Here is a 14,476-nt window from a genome sequence, read left to right as displayed (position 1 = left end):
AATTAAATGTGTTAATTATGCCTATTAAATCTTCATACAAGTATTTTCTATAACAACATTTTACTATAATGATCAAATTTGTTTGGAACTGATTTTTCATTTCTCCGACGATTTGCTATAATAATTTTTAAAAATTAAAGTAAATGACATCGTTATAAAAAGGACGATACTAAATTTCTCTTTATTTTTTTGTACTCACTCATTTCATAGGAATGCTTGTGCAATAGCTTCTTATTTAAAAGACATATTTAATAAGAGTACTTTCTTTTGTTAATCTTAATGACTATTTATATTCTTTCTGTAACCTGGATGTTTTAATTTATGAAACCCAATCTGTATATTCATTTGTCATTTTGTAGGGTCGTGTTTTATATATGATGTGATTATCATAAGTTTATATTCAGTTTTTCACTAAGAAGGGTATCATCCATCTATTTTGTTTTCTCTAATTTTCACATATTTTTAAAATTTCGTGTTCAATCAAACTACATCACATATATTGAAACGGAGAGAGTACAAGCCTTGTTCATTTTAATTCAATGGTTATTTAGTTATCAAGGTAATAGTGTTGTGACCTAAATTGCGTGAACTCTTAAACTTTCAATGCCACACACCAATGTCAAATTCTCCAAAAATACACTATTTTTGAAGAATCCGACACACGCTTGTTGACTTTTTTAATGAGTTTTGAGCGACATAGGTGGTGACTTCTAATGACAATAATATCATGTGAGTTTAATGCAAAACTATAATTGTGTTGCCATTTGTAACAAAATTATATGAATTACAAAATCACTACACCTGAATTTCAAACAAGTTGAAATTAGCCATATAAACCCTCACGGTCCATGTTGCTCCATTTAAGCCAATCTCATAAATCCCAAGTATGAGGAGAGTAAAATGTACGTAGACCTTACCCCTACCATTGTGGCGTAGAGAGGTTGTTTCCACTGCATGACTACCTATTACATATTATGCATAACCACAACTTTATGCAAAGTATGTGAAGAGAGTGATGAAGCAAGATAGACAGGACACTACATTTCTTCTCAACAGCTGCTGCCATATTGAAGGATGAAACCTCACAAAAGTGAACCAAATCCAAATGCCAAAATTTTCTAAATTGCTCAATGCTGCATGGTGTATCAAGTTTGAACCATTTTGTCACATTATTCTTCAGTCAGATATTAGTATATGTGACCAAACGAAAACCAACATGCACACATTGTCTTCAACTCGAACTATATGTAGTTAAGAATCTAGACTAAATTCATATGAAGTGTCGCAAAAGAATATTAGATGTTGTAGTAATAGAACCCTCTAGCATTAAATTCTAGATCAGCTCATGAGAAAAGGAATGTGCATCGTTTTCCTGCCTCTGATTGAGAGTGCTCACATGCCTAGTGTTGGTGGAATGTTAATTAGGAAGTTCTGATGCTTTAGCCACTCCATCGGATCTATAATGAGCTATGGTATGAGTCGCCTGCTGTAGAGGAAGCAGTAAATCGTTGTCAATGCAATCGTACCTGCAAAAAGAAAAAATTCAGGAATGAAGCCTCACTTGGTAGACACATTAGCAATATCTGGATCAGTTTGTTTCTACAGAATATAAGTAAGGATCACTGTTTTTGCCTCTCTTGTGATTCTAACCAAAGGGCATTTTGGTTGATACTCGTTTAGAAAAAAATGAGTTTAGTTTCCCTTGAAACTAAAGTGTTATATAAAGGACCTTCTGGAGAGTTCCCTATGATTCCCTGCCATTTATCATAGAATAAAAATGTTCCCCTAACTAAGTTCAGTTCCAAAGATTTGTACCCCGCGTAAACAACTTCTTTAGCATATCAATGTACTTGAAGAACCTAACGCAAATATAACTAATGCATAGCTAGTTTATTAGATGTGATGCACACTTACAACTCTTTGCAGAGGTTGTCTGTTAGTACAGAGAGAGTGATGATCTTCATTCTAGTCTCCAAAAGTTTATCTTCAGGATGGTCAGCAAATGGTTCCTCCAAGAACATCGAAAGTCTTTCAACATTTATTTCAAGTTGCTGCTGCAGGTTTTCAAAAAGGTTCTTCTTTATTTCCCTTTCTTTTGGTGTCATTTCATCCTTGAACAGCGCCTGACCAAAAACGTAAAATGAAACTGGATAGGAACAGGAGAGAATTCGCCTTAATTGAAGGAGTCTATTACATCCATTTTCTACCCAGCTGAAGTCCTTTGATTGCAATTCCCCTGCTTCAAGTTTCAACACTTCAAAATTTAGTTTTTGCTTCATGTTTGCTTCAGCCTCCAACGAATCACGATGAACCATATAGCGCTCATAATAATGAGTATAGCGCAAGAGATCATTTCTGACAGTCGTCGTCTTTTCCTCTTCCCCTTCCTTATAACTGCCACAAGTGTGACCTCGAATGCTACTCCATGTGTGTTCTAAACCAGTAGCTCCACCACACAACCAACTACAAAGTATAAAATAAAATTTGCATACACAAATATAAGCGACGGAGAAAGAGAAAGTACTGGTATAATTTGGCTTGGCCAACATTCTTTCAATGAATTAACTAATATGAGCGAGGAAAAAAAGGAGAAACTACTATGCCATACTTTGAGCTTGTAGGTAAGAAAAAGGAGAAATGTGTATTTTAACTGTTACTCTACACTAAAAGAATAACTAGCTACATCTCTAGCAAGGGATGGATAACCTTAGGATCTTAACTTCTATAACCTTGAAAATGCTCTTTTTTAACTTTCTCTTCCTGCTCTCCACAATTGAGCTTATACTTCCTCTTCCTTTGCCCGCTTATACTACAACCACAAATATTGCTGCCTCTCTTTGTCCTTCTAATTCTTGGTCAAGTTTTCATTCTTGGAATCAGGACAGATTATCCGTTTTATCTGTTCATCAACTCTCTTAGCATTTCCTCTCCTTTCATCCTCTTTTTTTTTTTTTTTTTTACAGTTTCCTGCTTTAAAAGTCATCAATCTCTACTCCTTGGAAGTCCTTGTTTGCATCATATGTAATTCATGCATCACAAGACTAATTACCCCCCACCCCCACCCCAAACAAAAACCCCCAACAAACTCCCAGAAGACCAAAAAAAGAGAAGGAACAGAATAAATAGTTAAAAGACTTCAACAGAAAAATATATATCAAAATGAAAATGGTATAGCAAAGAAATGGAATAAGAATAGAACATATAAATCAGCAAATTGGAAGAACATAAGACTGCAGACATGGATAAAGTCTCACCAAAACGGCTGTCCACATCTACATCTTACAAGGTTGCATCCCCCATTCTTCTCCACAGCATTATGACATTTTGGGCAATGTTTGGCATTTTCACTTATCCACGTTACTGTCTTACCATCGTTCTTGCACTTCTTCATCCAAAGTTTCCACATCAGACATGAACAAGGAGAGTGCGCTTCTGATAAACAATTAAAACAGAACTGTACACCACATGCACATTCAACCTCACAGCAGTATTCATCATCCTCAATACGAATTGCATTTCCACAATGAGGAACACTAGGGCACCATTTAACCCTCTTGTTATCATCAATATATGACTCTAACAGAAAACGATCAAATTTCTCTGCCAAAGCAGGATCTTTTGCAGTGACGAGATCCCTAATCTTTCCTTCATCACAGATCACATTGCACTTTTGGGCCATGCAAGTTACTTGTTTACTCTGACCCTCATTTATTTTTACAATGAAATGAGTTGTCCAACCTACATAGAACAATTATTGGCAACTTTTAGCCTACACCATCATTTGTTCGAGTGACCAGAAAAGAGAAAGCACCAACAATAAACACAATAAGTGAATCTAGCTCATCAACTTTTCAAGATGCACTAATCACTTTCACATTAAAGAAAATCAACGAAGCCATAGGTTTGCTATAGAAACAGATTCTAAATGCTATTGATGCCATTAAAGATGCAGTGAAATCATCAGTATTTCGAAGTTAGGTAGTTACGAAAAGGATCCCAACAGCTTTCCCACTTATGTGAGGCATACAAACAGAGATTTCAAATGTTGGGACAACAAACTCCAGATCATGTGTCATAAGTGACGTGTCACTAGTATAATGATTAAATAGGGACAAGAGATAAGAGAAACACTATATTCGTACAGAGATAGAGGCTCAGGGAAGGGATGGGAGATGCTCACATTCATTGCAAAATATATGGTTGCAGTCCATTACAGTAGTCTTCTCAACAGGGACATCTTCGAAGCAAATTTGACATGTCACTTCAGATGTCGACAGAGTGGAAGTATGTTCATCTTTCCCTTCCAGTGTCACGCCCGCTTCAGCATATAACTTCTCTGTCCCTCTCTCAACAAGAACCGCAAAGACCTTGTCAACTTCCCATCGGTAATGAATAAGCAAGCTTCGAGCATGATGTTCCTTCAGAGATAGCAAGTCCATCACTCTTTGCAAGTCTTCTTTCTGCAAGTTAAATACCAATGTTACACATGTCAGTCATTAAATTAACATTTACCCATATGGAAAAGTCGAAACTTTGGGAAAAGTTGCTCACCTGTGCAGCTAAAAGAGTCTCTTTCCTGATTACCTGCAAAACCCAATAGTAGGCATGAAGAATTCAAGAAATTCATAAATCATAAAAATGAAAACAGCAGAAAACTTCACAATTCAGGGTGATTTTTTGCTTCCTATGTGTTCCCTGATAAGTAATTATATATCCTGTACTGTGCCTCATGCACTCACTGGGCACACATTATTCATTGCTTCACAGGACTTAGAAAATCAAAAAGTTAGGCTGCTAGACAGAAGCTAATCTCATTTAAAGAATTTCTAGCATAATATCATATATTTTAAAATCATTAAAACTCCTCTGTTTTTGTTAGGGAAAACACCATCCAGTATACAACAACATACCCACCATAGTCCCACAAAGTGAGGTCTGGGGAGGGTAGATTGTACGCAAACCTTACCTTTACCTTAGAGGTAGAGAGGTTGTTTCCTACAGACCCTCAGCTCAAGAAAAAACAGTCCAAACAAGTCCAAAAGAAACAACGGAGGTGAAAGTATAACAGAGCATACTTACGAGAAACAGCAGAAAACAACAGAAGTCGAAGGCAAGAAACTACATGAGCAAACTACGACTACTAGTATGGACAGATAGCGAGACAACCCACTACACCATCCAGTGTCTTTTCCCATATTTAATCACTGGAAATGCATAAGAACTACTAGTACCAATTTTTCAACTGAAACAGTATTAAACAGCCATTCTAGAGTTCTGATGTACTAGAAACTGAACATTCTGATACAGAGCATATATTGTGTGTGTGAAAGAAGCTACAACCAAAACCAGAAGAAAATATGAAGGAAAACCTAATCAAGTCTCAAAAGGGACATTCATTAGGCACCGCCTTTTTTCGAAAACAATAAAATTAAACACTTTGCATGAAAAGGGTTACAGGTCATTCAAGATTTAAACTTTATAAATTAATTTCTCGAAATCCTTAATTAGGTTTCAAAATATAAAGCTACTGAATTCGTTTGAACGGTAAATTTCACTTTTATCATACTACCTTGCATGAAGGACCCTTTTCGGAGATTCCATTTCTCTCTTGTTCAATTTCGGTAAACCCATCAAGAAATTCACCATCATCATCATCATCGTCGTCGTCGTCATCGTCATTATTATACTGTTGATTGTCCCATTCATCATCATCGCTGCTCACATAGATATAGTCCTCCATAATATTTCATATACACTGAAACCCCACAGAGAAAAAACGGAAAACCAAAAATGTTAGCAATTTTACGCTTTGATGATCCCTAGGTTTGTTTGTCGATTCTTGAAATTCCTTCGTGGGGAAGGAAGATTTTTGGATTTTTTTGGTGTTTTGATCGGAGTGAAATTCTGTCAAATATTGGTTCACAGTACTGTGTAAACTCCTATGCAGCTTGGTCAACAATAGTCTCACCCTCTTTTTGGACTGTGAAAGGATGGTTGAGATTTGACGTTTCGAGTTTGAGTCTTGGAAGAAATTGTGACGGAGGCACCAACATTTGAAATAGGTTTACAATGTGTGAATTTAGATTAATCAAGTTTTGAGTTCGAGTTTTGGAGAAAATTATTATGGAGATGTTGCTTTAGAAAGAGGTTTACAATTTGTGAATTTGGACTAATTGAGTTTCGAGTTTGAGCCCCAAGAGAAAATTATGATGGAGGGGCTCCTATCAAAAATAAGTTTGTAATGTGTGAATTTGAATAGTCAAGTTTTAAGTTTGAGTGTTGGAAAAAGTTAGATTGGGAGTGTGTTCTCAGAGATAGGCGTTGCAATGCGCAAATTTAAATTAGTCAAGTTTCGAATTTTAAGTTTGAGCCGTAAAAAAAATAGGGAAAATTGTATATAATAGCAAACTATTAATTCAAATTAAATGTTATAAATATAGTTTGATTTAATTGTACCTCATAGCAAACTGTTGCTATTTCACCTTTCTCCTGGTGAATCTCGCTCGCCACTCTCGTTCTCTCCCTCGCCTCTCTCGTTTTTTATACAAACGCAAGTGTATAAAGTGCGTTTGTGTTTGTATAAAGTGAGAGAAAATCCTATGGAAGAAAAAAAAATGTTATTATACTTCATGAATTACATCATAATTAAAATCTATTTTAAAACGTTGTAGATAAATTAGAATCTATAATAAATCTGCTAACAAATAAATCAAATCTACTTAAACACAAATTAAATATGCTTTACATGAGAACTGATAGCACAATTACAACCCCCTTTTTTTTTTTTATGAAAAATATAAATATTTAAATTTATTTAATAAAAGTTAATATAATATGTACATATAATTTATCAATTTAATCTTTTAAACAAAATTAAATTATTTATAAAAATTAAAAATTAAAAATTAAATCCAAAAAATATAATTTATTTAATTAATTACATTCAATTTTTCGATTTGAATCGATATTTTAACCACCAAATAAAAAACACAACAATTCTACTTGGTGGGCAAGGAAAGAGAATAATGTGTGGTCATATCATTTGGACAAGTCATGTGAGCATGTGCCTATTGTATTTGCACATGAAGATAATGTGTATAAAATTCAATCCTTGCTCACCAAGGATGTAATATTTGGTGGAAGTTTCTTGCCAAATTTAGAAGCCTAAGTCATTAAATTAAAACTAGCCAACAAATATATAATTTAAACGTGTATAGAATTGAATAAATAAATATTTTATTCAACATCTTACGTGACAATTTGTATAGATTATCCATGAGGCCTCATAATAAGATCAAAATCTATGGAGTCCGGACCCTAAACAAAAGAGTAAGCAAATTATGAATCAAATCAAAGGGGCAAAGGCTCATAAACTCGCCTTTGCCCTCGTCCCTTAAGGGCCGATTGGCTAACCTGAAGTGTAAGACGCATGGGCTCTTGTATGCGCTCATGCGCCTTACATGGTGGTCCCACGCCTTTCACTTCCATTCCATTCAACTATTATCTCAATTTTCGTTTTCTCCACTCCACTCTTAAACTTGATTATTCCATTTTTAAATTTGTAAAAAATTAAATAAATAGACACATTGCATCCTCGATTTATTTTGGATTATAAATGGAGGAGTTGTATCTAATTTGAAAACTACACCAAATAGTGAGAAGCAATATTCCATTCCTTCAAATTCAAACAAACATATATGGCGGAGAGGGATAGAAGAAGCAAATCCATGGAAGTGAGAAGGAGAAAGAGAACCAGTAGCGAAGAACATTCATATGCTGTTGCTGCTGCTTCTCCGTGGGACATTGTGGCTCCTTCTCCAATTCCAATTAGGGCATCGGTAAGATCTTCAACTTCTAAGTATCCTGCAAAAAATTACAATTTTAGTACTAAAAGAAATTGTATCTCTGAAATAGGTAGTACAAATGATTATTCACGAACTAGAAAAAAATTCCTCGGCAAAAACTGGGAGGATCATCAGCTTTTGAGATCTGGAGCTGTTAGAGGTAACAAGGTGCAGACGGAGTTTGATGATGATGAAGAGGAACGGAAGGTGATTCTTCATGTTCATGATATAAAGCTGCCTCCATTTTTGGATGGGAGAGTTATTTTCACTGAGCAAGCTGAGCCGATATTGCCAATTAAGGATGCAATGTCCGATATGGCACTAATTTCACGAAAAGGGTCAGCTCTTGTTCGGGAGATACACGAAAAACAAAAGAGGGATAAGTCTCGTCAAAGATTTTGGGAGCTAGCTGGGTCGAAACTCGGAGATATTCTTGGTGTGGAGAAGAGTGTTGATGAGATTGATGCAGATACTGTTGTAGTGGGTGAGGATGGTGAGGTTGATTTTAAGGGAAAAGCCAGATTCTCGCAGCACTTAGCTGTCAGTGATTTCACAAAATCAAAAACAATTTCACAGCAACGACAGAATTTGCCCATATTCTCTGTGCGAGATGAGTTATTGCAGGTGGTTCGTGAAAATCAGGTGGTGATTATTATTGGAGAAACTGGTTCTGGAAAAACAACACAGCCAACTCAATACCTGTATGAATATGGCTATACAGTTAATGGGATCATAGGTTGCACCCAACCTAGACGTGTGGCAGCGATGAGTGTTGCCCAAAGAGTTAGTGAGGAAATGGAAACTGAGCTCGGGGATAAAGTTGGATATGCTATTCGTTTTGAAGATGCCACTGGGCCAAGTACTGTTATCAAGTACATGACCGATGGTGTGCTCTTAAGGGAAACTCTTAAGGATCCCGATCTTGAGAAATATAGTATAATTTTAATGGATGAAGCCCATGAGAGATCACTTGACACTGATGTCCTTTTTGGCATTCTCAAGAAAGTTGTGGCTAGGCGACGTGATTTTAAGCTTATTGTCACTTCTGCCACTCTCAATGGTGAGAAGTTCTCAAACTTCTTTGGGGGCGTACCAATATTTCACATACCTGGAAGGACTTTTCGAGTTCAAATATGTTATAGTAAAACCCCATGTGAAGACTATGTCGAAGCTGCAGTTAAGCAAGCCATGACTATCCATATTGCTGGTGCCCCTGGTGATATACTCATCTTCTTGACTGGTCAGGATGATATCGAAGCAACCTGTTATGCACTTTCAGAGAGGATGGAACAACTTATCTCATCAACAAAGCAACCAGTACCCAAGCTGTTAATTCTTCCTATATACTCTCAACTGCCTGCTGATCTTCAAGCAAAAATTTTCCAGAAAGCTGAAGATGGGGCTCGCAAATGCATTGTTGCTACTAATATAGCTGAGACGTCCCTGACCATTGATGGAATTTTCTATGTCATTGATACAGGCTATGGTAAAATGAAGGTGTACAATCCCCGTATGGGTATGGATGCTTTGCAAGTGTTCCCCATTAGTCGAGCTTCTGCAGACCAACGTGCTGGTCGAGCTGGTAGAACTGGCCCAGGGACTTGTTACCGACTTTATACAGAGAATGCTTATGAGAATGAAATGCTGCAAAGCCCAGTGCCAGAGATTCAACGGACAAATCTTGGGAATGTGGTTTTGCTGCTCAAGTCTCTCAAAATTCAGGACTTGTTGGATTTTGATTTTATGGATCCACCTCCTCAAGATAGCATCCTTAACTCCATGTATCAGTTGTGGTTACTAGGTGCACTGAACGATGTTGGTGATTTAACGGACCTTGGACGAAAAATGGTGAAGTTCCCATTGGACCCTCCCCTTGCCAAATTGCTCCTGATGGGGGAACAATTAGAATGCTTAAGTGAGGTTCTGACAATTGTTTCTATGCTTTCAGTGCCGTCAGTTTTCTTTCGACCTAAGGATAGGGAAGCGGAAAGTGATGCTTCTAGGGAAAAGTTTTTTGTGCCAGAATCTGATCACCTTACATTGCTTAATGTTTACCAGCAATGGAAAGCTAATGAATACAGAGGAGACTGGTGTAATGACCATTTTTTACAGGTCAAAGGTCTGTACAAGGCTAGGGAGATAAGATCCCAATTGCTGGACATCCTCAAGACACTCAAAATTCCACTCACATACTGTGGTCCTGATTGGGATGTTGTGCGGAAAACAATCTGTTCCGCATACTTTCATAATGCAGCTATGCTGAAGGGGATTGGGGAATATGTTAATTGCAGGAATAGAATGCCTTGTAACCTGCATCCCACAAGTGCTCTCTATGGATCGGGTTACACTCCCGATTACGTGGTTTATCATGAGGCAATCTTGACGACAAAGGAGTACATGCAGTGTGTGACAGCTGTGGAGCCTCACTGGTTAGCAGAGTTGGGGCCAATGCTTTTCTCCGTGTAAGATTCTGATTCATTAATTCAAGAACATAAAATGAAACAGAAAACTGTTTTGGTTAGTATGTGTTAACTTCATTAGATATCTACTTGTGATTTGTTGTTGTTTAAGTTGTTTTGGATATTTTTTACCATTTGATGAATATTGGGAAAAGATCATTCCAAAAATATAAGCCTATATATGCATTGTTAAGCGATTGTTTAGGTCAGACTATGAATTTGTGTCGTTTAAGAAAATGGTACACACCATATTTAAATATTATAGCTTGGATGTTTGTCAAAAGTGTAAACAAAGCAATTGTTAACCTGTTTCTTGTGAGCTTTAGTTTAGGTCTATTATTAATTTTTAGCTATGAAGAATAATTCTATGACTGTATAATTTGAGAAAGTATTAAGTTGTTGTCTGGGGGAAGACTGAAAATCTGGATTCGAAGGGACCTTTTCAGTTTTCTGTTTTTGCCGTTTCCTTTTAATTATCCTGATTGCATTATGCCAATGTTTAGCTTTGTATTATACACATATTAATGTACTTTTGATACATTTTTGAACAATGTATTGGAATGGGAGCAAATGATGTACAGACTGAACGAGGCGTTGAGGAACGTCATGACATCGATGATAATGTTGATGCTTTGAAGAGCATAATCAAGATCAGCGTCAGTAATTCAATATTGCAATAGAACTTAATATACAGGTGTATATTCAGAATTTAGACGCCTGAATCTTAAAAAATACAGCCTTAGTCTAGGCTCTAGAACAAATGCAAAAAAAAACAAAGCTGGAGTTAGTTTAACCCCTCCTATGTCCATATTCTTAATTCTGACTGGTTTGTTCTGCCTTATGTGCATTAACTTGAATCTTCAGTAAACATGATACTAATTCTTCCATGCTTGGACGATTTGTTGGTTCTCGAGTCAAGCATCTTAAGCTTAGGTTGGCTACCAACAATGCTATTTCCAAATCATCATCTTCCCTCATGTCTGCTTTGATGAATCCATCCAGTTTGATTTCTGCATTTTCTCCTTCCATTATTGCAGCTACTGCGGCAGAAAGCAGAATTTCTCTACTTTCCTCTACAATTACCGCGTCTTTTCCGGTGACTAATTCCAACAGTACAACTCCAAAGGCATAAATGTCCATCTTTGAAGTCACTGACCCTCTCTCAACGTACTCAGGCGCCATGTATCCTCTTGTCCCCACAAGCTCCCAAGTCGTGCCTGATGTATCTGTTTCTTTAGCAAGACTGAAGTTTGCAATCTTTGCTCGTATGTTGCTGTCGAGGAGAATGTTTCTACTGTTGATGTTCTTGTGGATGTAGCCTGGTTTGGTAAAGCTGTGAAGATAATGAAGTCCATTAGCTACATCCAACGCAATCTGAATCCTTTTTTTCCAGCTTATGGTATCTCGAGACTTGGTTCTGGTCAGCCATTCCCTGAGAGAGCCATTTTTCATGTATTCAAAGACAAGAAAGAAGCAACCTTTATGTTCACAATAGCCACAAAGCTTTATTAGATTGAAGTGATTGATCTTATGCAGCATGTTCACTTCTCTAGATACATCCGTGATTGCCATTTTGACTGCTAATATTTCCCCTTTAAACCCTCCCCAGTATACAGATCCCTTTATCCGGTTCTTGGAGTCAAAGTTTCGCGTAGCATACTTCAATTCTTTGAACTTGAAAACTTTAGGGACATGATCTATGTTCGCGATCTCCACGAGGATATCTTCATGACTTGAAGACCTCCTCGGAAATTTTCTATCCCTTTTCTTAAACAAAGCAAGAAGGATGACCCAAGAAACCACAAGCAGTAACAGAACAAAGCCTGTTGCAACTCCACTACCTATGTAAAGATTTCTCTTTGATTTTCCCTTTGAAGCATTAGCTGCAGGTGGAGGTGAAAAGGACCTAATAGGTTTTCTGTAATTCTCATTTCCGGTATCTAAATTTGACGGTTCAGAAGGCAGGGGAATTAGAATGGTTGTAAAAGGATATAAAACAGAATTTTCATCCAAGAATCCATTTGCTTCGACTATGTTCCTTACACTAACATTAAATCTTTTGCCAACTTTAAGGATGTCATCGCCAACGTCAATTGAATAAGTCATCAAATACTTTGAGCCTTTTGCAGCTTGTTTTGCTGTTGGACAGGCACACCTGAGAGGAACTTGCAACTCAAGACCAGGTCTCAAACTGAACTCATCATATTCATTTTGACGTACTAATGCATTACAGGTTGATAATCCTTGGTAAGTATTATTTGCTATCACAAAGTATGTTTCAATAAGAGCTGATATATAGTACATGGTTTTGGCTTGATAATACAAACCTGAACAAGAGCAGTCCACTGGAATTATAACCTCCTTTTCTGGCGCGAACACTGTAAGCTTCGTGACATTGTTGATACGAGCAATCTCAGACATGTATGAAGACATGAGAGCAGCAATTCCAGGTACTGAATTGTAAGGATCCCTAGCCTTGAATATGAGAAATGCTTGACAAGTGGAATTTCTTCCATTGCAAGAGTAATTCGTTTCGTATTCGTTTTTGCAATTCAATACTGAATTACCTGAGTATTCTTGTTGAGCTTTAGTACATGAAATTAGAAAGTTTAGTATGCAGAGAATATCCAGAAACCAATTCATAGCTGTTGTTTTCTTGATTAAGTACATGAACATGGAGGAATTGGTCTTGTGAATATATTTTGTTGGATTATGTATAATATAAGTATAAACGCGTTAAACATTATTAAATTTTGTATATATTATGTCTCATTCGGACTTAATTTGATCCAGAAAATTTGTTTAAACATAGAGGAATGTGTCATCCTATCAGAAGACTACAAAGTCAAGTGGGATTTTTATTAAAGAAATCAATGCAGATGTGACAATTATTCTTGACTAGACTATGCAAATGTGTCATTCTATTATCAAGAATTGTTATTATTCTTATGTTCCCATTCAAGGGGCATCAAGAGAATGAAAACAACAACAACAACAACATACTGGTGTATTCTCACTAGTAGGGTCTAGGAAGGATAAATATATGCAACACAAATCTTACCTCTACCTCGTGGAGATAGAGATGATTTTTCCGAAAGACCATCAGCTCAAATAACAGACATAAGAAGAATTGAGTTTAGAAATTTTGATTTAGTAGACATTTCATCTACTATGTGTGTCTCGAAATGGTGAAAGCAATATTTTACTTGGACCAATATTGGTTTATTGTCACAATTCCAGGACTCGATTGATACAACAACATACATTGTGAAATTCTACAATGATACTTACTTTTGATTATTTTCAAACGGCGTTACATGTATAAGGAGATATTTTACTTGGAAGCATGTTACTTTTGCTCGAACTATGTATGTATATCAATAGTTGAAAATTCCTGAAAAATGAATATTCGTGTTAAATTCAATCATCGTCACAAAAAAATACTGAATGATACAGAGTTATTTTATGCCAATTAATTTAAAATCTTGAATTAGTCTCGAAAAATATGGTACGTAAAGAACAACAATAATCATAAAAGGGAAAAATTAAAAGGAAGAAAGGGAACTAGAGTAGTAGGAACATATCCTATTCCATCCGACATTGAGTTAGAATCATTTTTAGATGATTTAAATACGCGATTAGATATTGTAAGTGGTAGATTGATTATACATGTAAGACCTGGTCAAAAAAAGAAGGTAGACTATGCTGAACTTACTATCAGTGACTGTAAATCAACCTATAAGACATATACATAAAAACAAAAACAAACAAAAGGTAATATTTAAATACATAAACAACTATTTATTTATAAATTAAATTTTAACACTTTAAGGTATTTTTCATCACTTGACTACTTTGTTACCACTAATATAAATAGCTTTTTATTCACCTACAAAATTTGACAATAGAAAATTTAAAAAAATTCAACTTCAATTTACGCACAAATCAATTCAAACTATTGTTGATTATAGTAAGACTCATACTCAATTAAACTTAGCTTAATCATTATTTTTCTCATATATATGACAATAATTCCAATCAAGGCATCATTCTCTTTAAGAAAACAATCAATATCATTTTGATTCTAAATTGGTCATGATTTATGTTTAAACTATATGATGATCTTCACCATCATTTTTTAATAATACTCCTATTAACTTCAAATACTCAAAA

General features: G+C 35.9%; 3 protein-coding genes across 4 annotated transcripts; 1 reads left to right on the top strand and 2 right to left on the bottom strand.

Annotated features, from left to right (window-relative positions):
- Positions 1 to 1,091: 1,091 nt before the first annotated feature.
- On the bottom strand, positions 1,092 to 5,896 carry LOC125861989 (probable E3 ubiquitin-protein ligase ARI2). Its single transcript, XM_049541951.1, has 6 exons — positions 5,570 to 5,896; positions 4,552 to 4,584; positions 4,181 to 4,460; positions 3,255 to 3,738; positions 1,915 to 2,463; positions 1,092 to 1,526 (listed from the first exon to the last, which is right to left on the bottom strand). Exons 1-6 carry the CDS (start codon positions 5,738 to 5,740, stop codon positions 1,418 to 1,420), a joined length of 1,626 nt encoding a protein of 541 aa, XP_049397908.1. The 5' UTR covers positions 5,741 to 5,896; the 3' UTR covers positions 1,092 to 1,417.
- Positions 5,897 to 7,662: 1,766 nt separating this feature from the next.
- LOC125861984 (pre-mRNA-splicing factor ATP-dependent RNA helicase DEAH7-like) lies at positions 7,663 to 10,468 on the top strand. 2 transcript variants are annotated; one of them, XM_049541941.1, is made up of 3 exons: positions 7,663 to 7,838; positions 7,915 to 9,692; positions 9,793 to 10,239. In XM_049541941.1, exons 2-3 carry the CDS (start codon positions 8,151 to 8,153, stop codon positions 9,985 to 9,987), a joined length of 1,737 nt encoding a protein of 578 aa, XP_049397898.1. In that variant the 5' UTR covers positions 7,663 to 7,838; positions 7,915 to 8,150; the 3' UTR covers positions 9,988 to 10,239. The 2 variants fall into 2 exon arrangements, with proteins under 2 accessions (XP_049397898.1, XP_049397897.1); XM_049541940.1 differs by having other exon boundaries at positions 7,915 to 10,468.
- Positions 10,469 to 11,009: 541 nt separating this feature from the next.
- Positions 11,010 to 13,071, bottom strand: LOC125861988 (protein LYK5-like). The gene has a single exon (XM_049541950.1). The coding sequence runs from the start codon at positions 12,977 to 12,979 to the stop codon at positions 11,117 to 11,119; it is 1,863 nt and encodes a 620-aa protein (XP_049397907.1). The 5' UTR covers positions 12,980 to 13,071; the 3' UTR covers positions 11,010 to 11,116.
- Between the last annotated feature and the right edge of the window lie 1,405 nt (positions 13,072 to 14,476).

The sequence above is a fragment of the Solanum stenotomum genome, chromosome 4, assembly GCF_019186545.1.
Source record: "Solanum stenotomum isolate F172 chromosome 4, ASM1918654v1, whole genome shotgun sequence".
In the NCBI taxonomy this organism is placed as follows: domain Eukaryota; kingdom Viridiplantae; phylum Streptophyta; class Magnoliopsida; order Solanales; family Solanaceae; genus Solanum; species Solanum stenotomum.
The sequence above is the reverse complement of the archived record's forward strand: the minus strand, read 5'-3'. Positions and strand labels throughout refer to the sequence as shown.

What these genes read in the sequence shown, in the direction of transcription:
- LOC125861989 (XM_049541951.1), bottom strand. Translation starts at nt 5,740, where the DNA reads ATGGAGGACTATATCTATGTGAGCAGCGATGATGATGAATGGGACAAT. An exon ending in AAAAGGGTCCTTCATGCAAG is followed by an intron (nt 4,585 to 5,569) that starts GTAGTATGATAA and finishes TGGGTTTTGCAG; the next exon opens with GTAATCAGGAAAGAGACTCT. An exon ending in AGATGTGGACAGCCGTTTTG is followed by an intron (nt 2,464 to 3,254) that starts GTGAGACTTTAT and finishes TATACTTTGTAG; the next exon opens with TTGGTTGTGTGGTGGAGCTA.
- LOC125861984 (XM_049541940.1), top strand. Translation starts at nt 8,151, where the DNA reads ATGTCCGATATGGCACTAATTTCACGAAAAGGGTCAGCTCTTGTTCGG.
- LOC125861988 (XM_049541950.1), bottom strand. Translation starts at nt 12,979, where the DNA reads ATGTTCATGTACTTAATCAAGAAAACAACAGCTATGAATTGGTTTCTG.